The 15,753-nt window shown below is 35.6% G+C and overlaps 1 protein-coding gene across 1 annotated transcript; it reads right to left on the bottom strand.

Moving 5' to 3' along the window:
• Positions 1-5,949: 5,949 nt before the first annotated feature.
• On the bottom strand, positions 5,950-13,788 carry LOC131931835 (uncharacterized). The gene is made up of 3 exons (XM_059288701.1): positions 13,724-13,788; positions 12,226-12,295; positions 5,950-6,915 (listed from the first exon to the last, which is right to left on the bottom strand). The coding sequence occupies exons 2-3, from the start codon at positions 12,284-12,286 to the stop codon at positions 5,984-5,986; spliced, it is 993 nt and encodes a 330-aa protein (XP_059144684.1). The 5' UTR covers positions 12,287-12,295; positions 13,724-13,788; the 3' UTR covers positions 5,950-5,983.
• Between the last annotated feature and the right edge of the window lie 1,965 nt (positions 13,789-15,753).

Raw genomic sequence — 15,753 nt, 5'->3', positions numbered from 1 at the left:
AGCGACCTAGAGTGACACAGTGTGACTAAAAGTGACCTAGAATGACCTAAAATGACCTAGAGTGACCTAGAGTGACCTAGTGACAAAAAGTGACCTAGAATGACCAAGAATGACCTAGAATGACCTAGAGTGACCCAGATTGACTAAAAGTGACCTAGAGTGACCTAGTGACAAAAAGTGACATAGAATGACCAAAAATGACCTAGAATGACATAGAGTGACCCAGATTGACTAAAAGTGACCTAGAGTGACCTAGAGTGACATAGAGTGACCCAGAGTGACCCAGAGTGACCTAGCGTAACCCAGAGTGAACAAAAGTGACCTATAGTAAGCTGGTAATTTAGAGTGTTTAGATTTATGGCGATCGTATGATAAATGATGCTAGAAAATGTACTTACGTTGTCTATTGATGTTTGTAGCAATTAGTTAAACCATAAATAACGGTCTAATTAGTAAAACACCACAGCCCGGTCAATGACATTAATTAAATTCGCCAATTACTTTTGTCTTGCTTGATCGATTTTTTTCATTGATTACAGACAGGGACAGCAAATATCAGCTGTAAGCAATTACTGCCATTTACACAACATGTATACAATTTAATGACATTTACACTACATGTATACAATTTAATGACATTTACACTACATGTATACAATTTAATGACATTTTCACTACATGTATACAATTTACTGCCATTTTCACTACATGTATACAATTTACTGCCATTTTCACTACATGTATACAATTTACTGCCATTTTCACTACATGTATACAATTTACTGCCATTTTCACTACATGTATACAATTTACTGCCATTTACATTAGATGTAAACATTTACTGCCATTTACATACGTTGTACACAATTCACCGCCATTTACATTAGATGTACACAATTAGAAGATGTAGGCAACGCTCGTGTGGATTAGGTCAGTTATTGGTACAGTGTAGGTCAGTTTGTACTGGTTCAGTATAGGTCAGTTGGTACTGGTACAGTGTAGGTCAGTTGGTACTGGTACAGTTTAGGTCAGTTTGTATTGGTACAGTGTAGGTCAGTTTGTATTGGTACAGTATAGGTCAGTTTGTATTGGTACAGTATTGGTCAGTTTGTACTGGTACAGTATAGGTCAGTTTGTATTGGTACAGTATAGGTCAGTTGGTACTTGTACAGTATAGGTCAGTTTGTATTGGTACAGTATTGGTCAGTTTGTATTAGTACAGTATTGGTCAGTTTGTATTAGTACAGTATTGGTCAGTTTGTATTAGTACAGTATTGGTCAGTTTGTATTAGTACAGTATTGGTCAGTTTGTATTAGTACAGTATTGGTCAGTTTGTATTAGTACAGTATTGGTCAGTTTGTATTAGTACAGTATTGGTCAGTTTGTATTAGTACAGTATTGGTCAGTTTGTATTAGTACAGTATTGGTCAGTTTGTACTGGTACAGTGTAGGTCAGTTTGTGCTTGTACAGTATAGGCCAGTTGTACCCAGTGTAATTGCACCGATTCACCTCTCCACATTACACCATGTAATGATGTATACCCCAGCCCACCTAAAGTACCGCTCACACTCACGCCACCCACTGTACGAGTAAAGACAAAGAGCCGGTACCAAACATAGACCAGAGATATCAGGCGAACCTCTAAGAGGGAAGCAAGTTCTCTCGAACCACACATAAACCAGGCTAAAGATCAAGACCATTATCTGCTCTTTGATGTCCTACACTAGTTTAAACACAAAACCCACATAAAAATTACTCTAACGTCGAGTTCGTGAGTTCAATGTCTTCTTTATAAAAAAAACCTGAATCGTTTATGTTATTGCGTTCTTTTGGCTTGTGTGAGTTTTGAAGTACTGGTACATCTCTTTACATTTCTCGTATTGACAGCTGCTGTTGTGTTGTGTGTGGTTATGTTGGGGTGTCCGTTGTATGCGTGTACTGTAGTGTCAGTGCGTTTGTGTATGTGTGTGTGTGTGTGTGATTATGTTGGCGTGTCCGTTGTATGCGTGTACTGTAGTGTCAGTGTGTGTGTGTATGTGTGTGTGTGTGTGTGTGGTTATTTTGGAGTGTCATTTGAATGCGTGTACTGTAGTCTAAGTGTGTGTGTGTGACGTCCAGAATGAAAAAAATCTAGGTCTTTGCCTTAGCAGCTTACAAGAATATATATATATATATATATATATATATATATATATATATATATATATATATATATATATATATATATATATATATATACGTATGTATGTATTAGCTTTCACAATGTCTGCCTGTTTGTAGTAAAATGCTATATCTCAATATTATCCACTCTATATCCACTTAAATATTGCGATTTCATCCTTTCCGGATCAATTCCCTTCTGATGACAAGAAAAGAATATCTGATTTGAAATCTAATTGTGTATTTCTGTATTCAATAGAAACAGGAAGATAACAAGATTAAAAAGCAATGGTACTGCATGATGTTTACAAACTTGGGAGCCAACGACAGACTTTAATAGATAGTTGTTATGTAGGGTTACTGATCAGGTTTTATAGCTAATATATTTAGTTGCGGTGGTGTGTGTGTGTGTGTGTGTGTGTGTGTGTGTGTGTGTGTGTGTGTCAGGGGTGTGTGGGGGGGATTTAGTTAATTAATTTAGTCCTTTTAATAGTTAAATATCGAATAATTTACAATGATCAAATACTAGAAAAGTAAAATTCTTTTGAAAAGCATTACAAAGCTTGATAACATGCTTTTAATGAGAAAATAAATGTCCTTAATAAAAAAATATTTATAAATAAATATACTATAGATATGATAGTAGAAAAACACGCGTTGTTTTTTTTTATTTATTGCCATCGAACTTAACATTTTATTAAATTCGTTCAGTCAAACAGAAGTTAAAAATGTTAATGTTTATACATCGAGGAATTTAAAACTAGATATGTTTTTAAATTATTCGAGATCTGAATTATTGAGAGTCTAATGTTTGACGTGGTCAGCCCAATCATATGGGTCAGTACTAAACGGTCAGCCCAATGCAGAAGGTCATCAAAAGAAGGTCAGCCCAATGCAAAAGGTCATCGCTAGAAGGTCAGCCAAGTACACCTGGTGAGCTCAGTGCAGAAGGTCATCACTAGAAATCAGCCCAATGCAGAAGGTCATCAGTAGAAGGTCAGCCCAGTGCACCTGGTCAGCCTAATGCACTCACAGTATCCCCCCCCCCCCCCTACCTACAGAGCCCACCACCATTTGACACTCCTGTATCTGCTCGAGATTTGTGACATCGGCTGTGAGGCTAGACACTCACTCATTAGCCTGTCAATCAATACAGCGTACATCATTAGCTTCATCATTCAGTCAGTAATTGACTCAAGTCGTTCATTTAAATCAACCATTTTTTTTTAAAGTGTCAATCATTTTGAAACTGTTAAAACTGACAATTCGATGTTAACTTTCTGGCCTTTAAATTGATTTTTTTTTTTAGATTTATTTGACTGATCAAGAATAAATATTTACATTTCCAGAACGAGATTTTATTGCGCTATTAAAATAACAACAGTAATAATAAACTTTGTTTTGTAACGGTAACAACAGTAGGTGGTTATGTAGGAACTGGGTGGTTGTTCTACATCAATCACTGTAGAGCTGGCTACTTTCAACATACTCTCTAGCGTATGGACATTCTCGGTGTAGCTAGCCACTGATTCTGTTTTGATGATTCTTTTTATTTTTTATTTTTTTGTTTCCAAAAGCTGTTACGACTAGCCAGGGAAGAACTAACATAAACCATCTATAGTCACTGATCTATCGTAGTTGTTACACATTCACTGTTTTACAAAATGTTTTTTTTTTTAATTTCGCAAAAGGGGCGTAACTGATTTATTACTGTAAAATAATATTTCTTGGGTTGTCTTTCATTGTCTTCACTCTCAACTTTTCGTCTTTTATAGTCCTACTAGCCATCGGTACCCGTTGCACGGGCAATTCTGGCGGCTCTTAGCTCTCTTCTTTTTCTTTTAGATATTTATCTCTGGGGAGCAGCATTTAAAACTGTCCGGGGGAGGGTGTGGGGGATGTGTGAGTGTGTGTGTTTGGGGGGGGGGGGGGGGGGTAGCGGATACGGTTTTATTTTTATTTTTGTATGAATTACTTTTTTCAATTTCGTTCGGAGGTGAAAGGGGAAGAAACGGTAGAGATGTCAGAAGAAAATGTATATACCTACGGAAAGTGAGTAATGAAATGAATTGTAATTGAGCTTGTAATCGGAAACATAGGAAAAGAAACATTTTATTGATCAGGAACATTGAAATGTAACATTGTTAAGATTATGAAAAAGAAAGGGTTTTGTTTTGTGTACTTTCTATGTTTATACTTGTTTAAAATAACATAGACTACCAATAACTATTAGAAAAGTTGAAACCAAATTATATACAGTATTAGTCAACACAATACCATATTAAATGCACACGCTGATTAAGAAACTTAGAATTAAGAGACAAATGATTTCGTTAAAAACCCGCCTGTTCAATGGTAGTTACGTTGTTTTTGTCTTTTAAAAACACCTCTTTCGGCTGAAAGTGGGTCTGACCACACTATCCCATCATATGCTGAGAAGACAGAAAAAGGTGAACTCTACATGTCCTGCCAAGTCCCGATAGGCAACTTTATCATTCACATATATAAACAAAAAATGAAAAAAAAATTGAAGATAGACTTGGTGTGTCTCGAACCCGTACTACCCGCATGGTATGTATTACACCAGGGGCGTAGCGAGGGGGGGCGGGGGGTGCGGACCGCACCGGGTGACACCATTTAGGGGGGTGACACCAAGGCAAAAAATAGCAAAATATATAGAGAAAAACTTGAGGGGGAGGTGCAAATCGAAAACTTGAGGGGGGGGGGTGCAAAATCGAAAGTTTGAGGGGGGGTGCAAATCGAAAGTTTGAGGGGGGGGGTCGCTACGCCTCTGGGGGGGGGGGGGTGACACCATTAAGTGCCGCACCGGGTGACAACCGACCTCGCTACGCCACTGTATTACACTACCATCTCAGCCATTTAGGTAGTTTAGCTTTTATGCAGAATATGTGGGGTACTTAAGAACCTTAAGAATAGGCCTTATTATTTCGTCTTAGATTTTATCCCAGATTCGCCAATTCCATTGCTAAACAAAGATTTAAATAAAATAATTAATGCCTGAAACAGTTTAGCATAGAAACTCATATTGGAATAGATTCTAGATCTAGAATCGAAGTGTAGTTTTTCCGTAGACCTAGATCTAGAATCCAAATAGATAAAGTAATTTTTATAAGAAGAAAATTGTAATGTATACATTTCATAGCGTACGTCTAATTGATAAGTAGATCTAAATCAAATTTGAATGAAATAGTTTATTTCTTTATATTCTAAAATTGGAAGATAATGCCATTAGTTTTGTGTTCTTTCCTTAGACTTAGTTTAAACATGTGTCATGTGACGTCATTGTTTATTGCGTTCTTGTCACGACAATAAACGCTTTAGTTAGAAATCTGTTTCTCCATTCGAATATGCCTTTATTTTTTATTTTCCTTCTTGAAATATAATTTTATTTATACATTTATAACGTCCACCATATTATTTTCAACCAAAGTCGTTATCTTTAAGTTTTCCATATATCGCTGAACATGCTGACGACGTTGCATAAATATTGCGGACATAGAGAGAGAGAAGTGCGCACAAGAGCTTTTATATATTAGGATAATCACAATTATGTTCTACTATGACAATTATGTCCTACCATCCTAATCTTATCTTACCATCTTACTGATGTGTACATTCATATCCTACTATCACACTGATGTCCTACCATCCACTCTTCTTCTACCTTCTTACTCTTGTCCTACCATCAAGTGATGTCTTACCACCCAACACCTACCACCCCACACCTACCACCCCACACCTACCACCCCACACCTATCACCCTACATCTACCACCCCACACCTACCACTCCACCACTGCCCTACTGCCCTGAGGGTTCCCTCTTGTTCCCACTATAGTTCCCACCAGGCCCCGCCCCACTGTGGGCTAGCGGGTACATAAACCTCTCCTCCCCCGCTGTGTACACCGGGGCACCACTGCTGCCCGGGCATGTGCCAGTAGTGTACGTGTACTTGGTACACTTATGCCCGCCGTTGTACTGAACCAATCTTTGTGTCTGTCTCCCAAGAGAAATACGCTTGGGCCCGCCGTGAGGATGGGAGACGATGATGGTTAGTTTCCTCTCCTCCTCCAAACTCTTCAAGCTGCCCTGCTCGCGCCAACACAGCTGGTTGAACTGACTCTTCAGCTCTTGGAGGCGCTCCAGCAGCTTCGTGTCGCACGTGACGCACGTCAACACGCACCAGTCGTCCTTCACGTCTGCCGTGCTCACCCTCCAGCCGTCAATGTAGGTCAGGGTACTGTCGGGTGTGTCGTAACCTAGAACACACGTCGCCCGACACGCTTCCGTGCTGTCAAACACGATATGTGTCGCCGTGAAAAATTCGACCGTCCCCCAAGTTCTGCTCGGGTGGGTCGACCGTTGGCACTTGTGGCAGCGACAGGGATGTCTGTATTTGACACTGGCGAACTTTTGGACTTGGCTTAACCTGGCGGTGCCGGTGCGGAGTACGTCACTTCCTCTATAATGATAGCAGGGGTAAGGGCTGTTGGTACTAGGGTGGAACTCAGGTCGAGCTAGACTTGTGTAGTACACCTTGATCAACGCCGTTATGCCGGCTAGAGCATCGATGACGTCATGCAGTCTGCTGTTTTGGTAAACTTCCGGCAGGTGAGAGCTGGAGAAGTCTGCGACAGACAAAAAGTCTGCGTGCCCTGGGTTTTTTGTGCAACTGACCAGACGGCCGGGTAACTCTGCTTCACCCTGTTCACAGACTTCAGCCTCGCAGTGATCTGAAACAAATATCGGCAGCAATAAGTAGGTCCAGGTCTATATCGAATGTGATAAGTAGGTCTGGATCTATATCTAATGTGATAAGTAGGTCTAGGTCTATATCTAATGTGATAAGTAGGTCTAGATCTATATCTAATGTGATAAGTAGGTCTAGGTCTATATCTAATGTGATAAGTAGGTCTGGATCTATATCTAATGTGATAAGTAGGTCTAGGTCTATATCTAATGTGATAAGTAGGTGTAGATCTATATCTAATGTGATAAGTAGGTCTAGATCTATATCTAATGTGATAAGTAGGTCTAGATCTATATCTAATGTGATAAGTAGGTCTAGGTCTATATCTAATGTGATAAGTAGGTCTAGGTCTATATCTAATGTGATAAGTAGGTGTAGATCTATATCTAATGTGATAAGTAGGTCTAGATCTATATCTAATGTGATAAGTAGGTCTAGATCTATATCTAATGTGATAAGTAGGTCTAGGTCTATATCTAATGTGATAAGTAGGTCTAGATCTATATCTAATGTGATAAGTAGGTCTAGATCTATATCTAATGTGATAAGTAGGTCTAGGTCTATATCTAATGTGATAAGTAGGTCTAGATCTATATCTAATTTGATAAGTAGGTCTAGATCTATATCTAATTTGATACGTAGGTCTAGATCTATATCTAATGTGATAAGTAGGTCTAGATCTATATCTAATGTGATAAGTAGGTCTAGATCTATATCTAATGTGATAAGTAGGTCTAGATCTATATCTAATGTGATAAGTAGGTCTAGGTGTATATCTAATGTGATAAGTAGGTCTAGATCTATATCTAATGTGATAAGTAGGTCTAGATCTATATCTAATGTGATAAGTAGGTCTAGGTCTATATCTAATTTGAAAAGTATACGAATACACAACCAGCAATAAGTAGGTCTAGATCTATATCTAATGTGATAAGTAGGTCTAGATCTATATCTAATGTGATAAGTAGGTCTAGATCTATATCTAATGTGATAAGTAGGTCTAGATCTATATCTAATGTGATAAGTAGGTCTAGATCTAAATCTAATGTGATAAGTAGGTCTATATCTATATCTAATGTGATAAGTAGGTCTAGATCTATATCTAATGTGATAAGTAGGTCTAGATCTATATCTAATGTGATAAGTAGGTCTAGATCTATATCTAATGTGATAAGTAGGTCTAGGTCTATATCTAATGTGATAAGTAGGTCTAGATCTATATCTAATTTGAAAAGTATACGAATACACAACCAGCAATAAGTAGGTCTAGATCTATATCTAATGTGATAAGTAGGTCTAGATCTATATCTAATGTGATAAGTAGGTCTAGGTCTATATCTAATTTGAAAAGTATACGAATACACAACCAGCAATAAGTAGGTCTAGATCTATATCTAATGTGATAAGTAGGTCTAGATCTATATCTAATGTGATAAGTAGGTCTAGATCTATATCTAATGTGATAAGTAGGTCTAGATCTATATCTAATGTGATAAGTAGGTCTAGATCTATATCTAATGTGATAAGTAGGTCTATATCTATATCTAATGTGATAAGTAGGTCTAGATCTATATCTAATGTGATAAGTAGGTCTAGATCTATATCTAATGTGATAAGTAGGTCTAGATCTATATCTAATGTGAAAAGTAGGTCCAGATCTATATCTAATGTGATAAGTAGGTCTAGATCTATATCTAATGTGATAAGTAGGTCTAGATCTATATCTAACTAGCTGCATCCCGTGCTCCGCCACGGTAAATCTTTTTTAAATGTACCAACTTGGGAACAGAACAAAACTAAACACAACACAAACGAACGCAAAAAAAAACACAAACGAAAAAACAAACACAACACTCATAACATAAACACAATTTAAATGCAATCATAAAGGCATATTGCTCACAGTCTATCCCGTAGCGCCAAATCGCACCCTTTCCGATGATTTGCACCCCCCTCAAACTTTCGATTTGCACCCCTGTCCCCCCCCCCCCCCCGCCCTAAAACTTTCGATTTCCACCCCCCCCCCTCGCAAATTTTTTCCAACCCAGTTTGGCGCCCCCTAAGGTCGGCACCCGGGGACATATGCCCTCCCCTCGCTACGCCTCTCCTATAAAACCCGAAAGATAGAATAATAATTAGAAAACAGTATAAATAATAGGCAGTATTTAAAATATCCGTGTTTTACCTACAATATTTCACTTTATCCATTCACGCATTTTTTTCCAGTACTTTAAATTTTAAAAATTTACAAAAGAGTTTAATAACTAAAACCATTGCGCACCTAATGAACGTGATGACGCGTCTTTAATAGTGCTGAATAGTTGATTAAAAATTATAAGTAATAAACAGTAGGGCCTACATTCAGTGAATAAAATAAATAAAAGATTGCCTTTTATCAATCCATGCTAATTATAATTTTCTAACAATAATTTCCTCTTACACATCCGAATAATTTGCATTCACATTTTGCTAATTATATTATTGCAACACTAATTCCTTCTATGACGAACGTATATTTGCATTCACATTTTTTATTAGCGTGAGTTTAATGTATTTTTAAATTACCTCCTTTGTCAAAATTAGAAAAGAGTTAAATTAATTTGATTTTTCTACCGTACTGTTATTATGTTATTGAAATGTATCCACTTTTTCGAGGAATATTAACGAAAACTATATTTGACATTGATCCTTTTAATATGTTTTAGCAATGTGCGTGTATTTAATATTATCTTTACGTTATGCAAAATTGTACAAACAGTGGAAATTATAAAATAGCTCTATGCCGCTATATAAACAAACTCTACTCTAATACTTATAATAAGACACTGCGGTGCACTGAAAAGCACTGCGTGGTGCGAATGTTTACTTTTATGGTTCCAAAAGCTATAGCGATGACAGAAGGAAGGAAGGAAGGAAGGACTGACACACGCTCAGCCCGCTTATACTATAGACTAGCTGCATCCCGTGCTCCGCCACGGTAAATCTTTTTTAAATGTACCAACTTGGGAACAGAACAAAACTAAACACAACACAAACGAACGCAAAAAAAAACACAAACGAAAAAACAAACACAACACTCATAACATAAACACAATTTAAATGCAATCATAAAGGCATATTGCTCACAGTCTATCCCGTAGCGCCAAATCGCACCCTTTCCGATGATTTGCACCCCCCTCAAACTTTCGATTTGCACCCCTGTCCCCCCCCCCCCCGCCCTAAAACTTTCGATTTCCACCCCCCCCCCTCGCAAATTTTTTCCAACCCAGTTTGGCGCCCCCTAAGGTCGGCACCCGGGGACATATGCCCTCCCCTCGCTACGCCTCTCCTATAAAACCCGAAAGATAGAATAATAATTAGAAAACAGTATAAATAATAGGCAGTATTTAAAATATCCGTGTTTTACCTACAATATTTCACTTTATCCATTCACGCATTTTTTTCCAGTACTTTAAATTTTAAAAATTTACAAAAGAGTTTAATAACTAAAACCATTGCGCACCTAATGAACGTGATGACGCGTCTTTAATAGTGCTGAATAGTTGATTAAAAATTATAAGTAATAAACAGTAGGGCCTACATTCAGTGAATAAAATAAATAAAAGATTGCCTTTTATCAATCCATGCTAATTATAATTTTCTAACAATAATTTCCTCTTACACATCCGAATAATTTGCATTCACATTTTGCTAATTATATTATTGCAACACTAATTCCTTCTATGACGAACGTATATTTGCATTCACATTTTTTATTAGCGTGAGTTTAATGTATTTTTAAATTACCTCCTTTGTCAAAATTAGAAAAGAGTTAAATTAATTTGATTTTTCTACCGTACTGTTATTATGTTATTAAAATGTATCCACTTTTTCGAGGAATATTAACGAAAACTATATTTGACATTGATCCTTTTAATATGTTTTAGCAATGTGCGTGTATTTAATATTATCTTTACGTTATGCAAAATTGTACAAACAGTGGAAATTATAAAATAGCTCTATGCCGCTATATAAACAAACTCTACTCTAATACTTATAATAAGACACTGCGGTGCACTGAAAAGCACTGCGTGGTGCGAATGTTTACTTTTATGGTTCCAAAAGCTATAGCGATGACAGAAGGAAGGAAGGAAGGAAGGACTGACACACGCTCAGCCCGCTTATATTATAGATGTGATAAGTAGGTCTAGATCTATATCTAATGTGAAATGTATACGAATACACAACCAACAATAAGTAGGTCTAGATCTATATCTAATGTGATAAGTAGGTCTAGATCTATATCTAATGTGAAAGGTATACGAATACACAACCAACAATAAGTAGGTCTAGGTCTATATCTAATGTGATAAGTAGGTCTAGGTCTATATCTAATGTGATAAGTAGGTCTAGATCTATATCTAATTTGATAAGTAGGTCTAGATCTATATCTAATTTGATAAGTAGGTCTAGGTCTATATCTAATGTGATAAGTAGGTCTAGATCTAAATCTAATGTGAAAAGTATGTCTAGATCTATATCTAATTTTATAAGTAGGTCTAGATCTATATCTAATGTGAAAAGTAGGTCTAGGTCTATATCTAATGTGATAAGTAGGTCTAGGTCTATATCTAATTTGATAAGTAGGTCTAGGTCTATATCTAATGTGATAAGTAGGTCTAGATCTATATCTAATTTGATAAGTAGGTCTAGATCTATATCTAATTTGATACGTAGGTCTAGGTCTATATCTAATGTGATAAGTAGGTCTAGATCTATATCTAATGTGATAAGTAGGTCTAGATCTATATCTAATGTGATAAGTAGGTCTAGATCTATATCTAATGTGATAAGTAGGTCTAGGTCTATATCTAATGTGATAAGTAGGTCTAGATCTATATCTAATTTGAAAAGTATACGAATACACAACCAGCAATAAGTAGGTCTAGATCTATATCTAATGTGATAAGTAGGTCTAGATCTATATCTAATGTGATAAGTAGGTCTAGATCTATATCTAATGTGATAAGTATACGAATACACAACCGCATAAAAAGACTGAATGAATTAGTAGCTGGAGTATGTAGTGTAGGAGTTGGCTGTGGTTTTTGTGTACATGGAACTGCTGCATGCGTTGTTTTTGTGTACATGGAACTGCTGCATGCGTTGTTTTTGTGTACATGGGACTGCTGCATGTGTTGTTTTTGTGTACATGGGATTGCTGCAACTAAAAATATTTGCTTTAAAATCGCAGCCTAAAAAATGACTAAAATAAACTTTTTCACGTGAGATTTATTTCCCTTGATTTCTCTACCTGTTAAAACTGTACAAGACTTCGACTTGCGGTCTGTTTGCTTAGTGGAGTTGTTTCCCATTGAGATCTTCTGTAAGGAAATTAAAGTTGTTGTTTTTTTTTTAAATAGAAAGATAAACTTTGATAAGGGATTTAGGACAGTTGACTTAACAGTGACAGCGAGATGAGATAATGATAGCTATTTACCTGGCTTACGTGTTAACATTTTGGCCATCAAAATATACAATGTGTACCATCAAAATATATAATGTGTACCATCAAAAATATATAATGTGTACCATCAAAAATATATAATGTGTACCATCAAAAATATATGTGTGCCATCAAAAATATATAATGTGTGCCATCAAAAATAAATAATGTGTACCACCAAAATATACAATGTGTACCATCAAAATATATAATGTGTACCATCAAAAATGTATAAAGTGTACCATCAAAATATACAATGTGTACCATCAAAAATATATAATGTGTACCACCAAAATATATAATGTGTACCACCAAAATATACAATGTGCACCATCAAAAATAAATAATGTGTACCATCAAAAATATATAATGTGTACCATCAAAATATACAATGTGTACCATCAAAAATATATAATGTGTGCCATCAAAATATATAATGTGTACCATCAAAAATATATAATGTGTACCATCAAAAATATATAATGTGTACCACCAAAATATATAATGTGTACCACCAAAAATATATAATGTGTACCACCAAAATATATAATGTGTACCACCAAAATATACAATGTGCACCATCAAAAATATATAATGTGTACCATCAAAAATATATAATGTGTACCATCAAAATATACAATGTGTACCATCAAATATGTAATGTGTGCCATCAAAAATACATAATGTGTGCCATCAAAAAAATATAATGTGTACCACCAAAATATATAATGTGTACCATTAAAAATATAATGTGTTGACGTTTAACCCATCAGAATATATAATGTGTACTATCAAAAATATAATGTGTTGACGTTTAACCCATCAGAATATATAATGTGTACTATCAAAAATATAATGTGTTTACGTTTAACCCATCAGAATATATAATGTGTTAACAACCTATCTTTGAGCTAAATATACTGAACACACCAACAAAATGTTTCCCATGTGAAAATCCCATCTAATTGTGTAGCATGTTAACATCCCATCTAATTGTGTAGCATGTTAACATCCTAACCATGATGATGACCCAACCAAACAACATGAAGGGCTGCTACTATGTCATGACGTCATCAACTTTAGACGGGAGTTGCATCAAAGATGGAGGGGGGGTGTGTATCAAGAGGATGAAGTAAGAATGTTTACTTTATTTTTTCAATACGAGGATGCACCAACTAGCATGGCTTACAGACTTTGGTACTTTAACACTCGTAAATGCTCTCAAGTAAATAGATCTAATAGGTGTGTATATCAATATATGTAAAAGATATTTTTAAGTGTACACGGTAATCAATTGCAAACATACCTTACGTCAGGTGGATATGCAGACGACACAAAGAGTCAGACGTGTTAGCCACCAGCGCACTGAGCCACGTCTAACTTCGGTAAACTCCTCAATGACGGCAGATCGGAGTTCCCAATGTTTACACAGATTATACTTAGGTTTTTACTTTCTCGTATATACGAAGTATAGAGAAAGTCTTGTAATCGTACACCTCACTGATACGGAAAAACATAATTTTGCAATCTTGTCCGTATGTCTGTGTGTGTGTGTGTGTGTGTGTCTGTCTGTGTGTAAACACGATTACTTGAGTACCGTTACAGCTAGGTTGATGAAATTTCCACCCCATGCGGATCATCTCAACGACAGAATCGTTGAGCCTCTCTCCGACTGTGTCGTTGAGAATAAAACCCTTTGGTGGTTTCTCAGTCAACACTGTCGTTGAAAATAAAACAATAATTAAACATGCTCTCCACAATTAGGAAAGCATAAACTGTAGGTGTTTTGAAGCTAATATTCCAGCCATTTTCTTTTGACGAGAGCTAGTCCAGATCTAGATCTAGACTAGATCTACTTGATCAACGATTTACACTGATGTAAAACCTACGTAAATCTACAAGATCTAGATTTACATTTAGATCTAGATCTAGAAATCTACATTATTGACTAGATCTAGAGAGAAAAAGTTAAAAGTATGCCTAGTGCGTCGAAAGTAAATGATAGAATCTAGCTAGTTAGCTAGATCTAGTCTAGTAATTTTTCAGTAGCACTAGCTAGTCTAGATTGACTAGATAGTATTTTATTAGTAGTATAGAAAGATAATTATTTCCGTGGCATATCTGTCCTTTAGGATCTATTCAATTTTAAATCTCTTCTATTTCAAATTGTTTGTAGATCTATATCTACAAGCTTAGGCTTAGGTCTAAAAATATACTAAAGCTACACAAAAGTACACATTATTCATTATTCATAAACTTAATGCCATTAATGGCTAAAATTCACTGAGCATTGTTGCACTTATTAAGACTTAAACATAAAATTATTAGGGCCTACGGTAGCTTAATTTTCTTGACAGCTTTTCTCTTCTTTTTTGCCATGCTTAATTTAAGTCACTTTCATGTGCTGGTAGCTTAAAATAAAACTTGTTTAGGAAGTTTATTTCTTTCTCCCTTTCATAATGCTGCAAATATGAGTAAGACGCTTATTATTATAATTAAATAGCTGCGATAAATAATCATTTGCATCTTTTTGGGGGTATTTCTTTTCCATAAACTCAGTTAAACTGTGAAATATGGTATCTCAAATTTTGCGCGTAACTCAAAGCGAAATATTACTCGCTCAACTGCTCGTATTTAAAAAATCTGGTATGTCGAGGCACTAGAATGTTGAGGTACCACAGGACCTACTATGTATTGAAAGAAAACATAAATTAATTATAGAATAATAGGCCAATATAGTAATAAAGTATAGCTTTAGATTTTATTCAGCCTACTAATAAATAATTAAATAGGCCTAAAGTAGTACTAGATATTAGATAAATCCCTAGTATTGTGTAGGGTTATTTTTATTAAAAAAAAACAGATCACATCTTATACTTGACTTATACATTAAGGCGGGCTCAATAAAATAAAAATAATTTATTTAGGACCTAGGCCTATGTTTTGGAGATCTAAAATTCTAAATGAAAAATAAATTATTAATTAGACCAACAATAGGCATAGTATGCTAAATCTATTTTAGTATTTAAATTTAAGGCTCGGCCATCTACTAAAAATTTTATAAATGTCATAAAATGGCCTACTTTATTATAATTACTAATTACTATTAGGCCTAAGTTAAAACCAGACCTAGCCTATTTTATTAGTAGAAAAAGTATTAGCCATTAGAGTTAAGATGTTATGGCCTTATGTAAATTAATGTAATCAGTGTTAGATTATGATATCGATCAAGCATTTATTATATAATATCGGAAAGGGGCCTAGCACTCTCTTAGTCATTAGTCTATTATTAGGTCTTACAAGTAGTTTAGCCTATTTATATATTATATAGGCTGT

This window comes from Physella acuta, unplaced genomic scaffold, assembly GCF_028476545.2.
Source record: "Physella acuta isolate Inbredline_101_S28 unplaced genomic scaffold, ASM2847654v3 ptg002042l, whole genome shotgun sequence".
Classification (NCBI taxonomy): domain Eukaryota; kingdom Metazoa; phylum Mollusca; class Gastropoda; family Physidae; genus Physella; species Physella acuta.
Note: the sequence above shows the minus strand (reverse complement) of the source record. Positions and strands in the feature narration are given on the sequence as shown.

Bases quoted from the DNA above. Each gene is read 5' to 3' on its own strand.
- LOC131931835 (XM_059288701.1), bottom strand. From the start codon at position 12,286: ATGGGAAACAACTCCACTAAGCAAACAGACCGCAAGTCGAAGTCTTGT. The intron at 6,916-12,225 runs GTAGAGAAATCA...TATTTGTTTCAG, and splicing joins GTCTTGTACAGTTTTAACAG to ATCACTGCGAGGCTGAAGTC.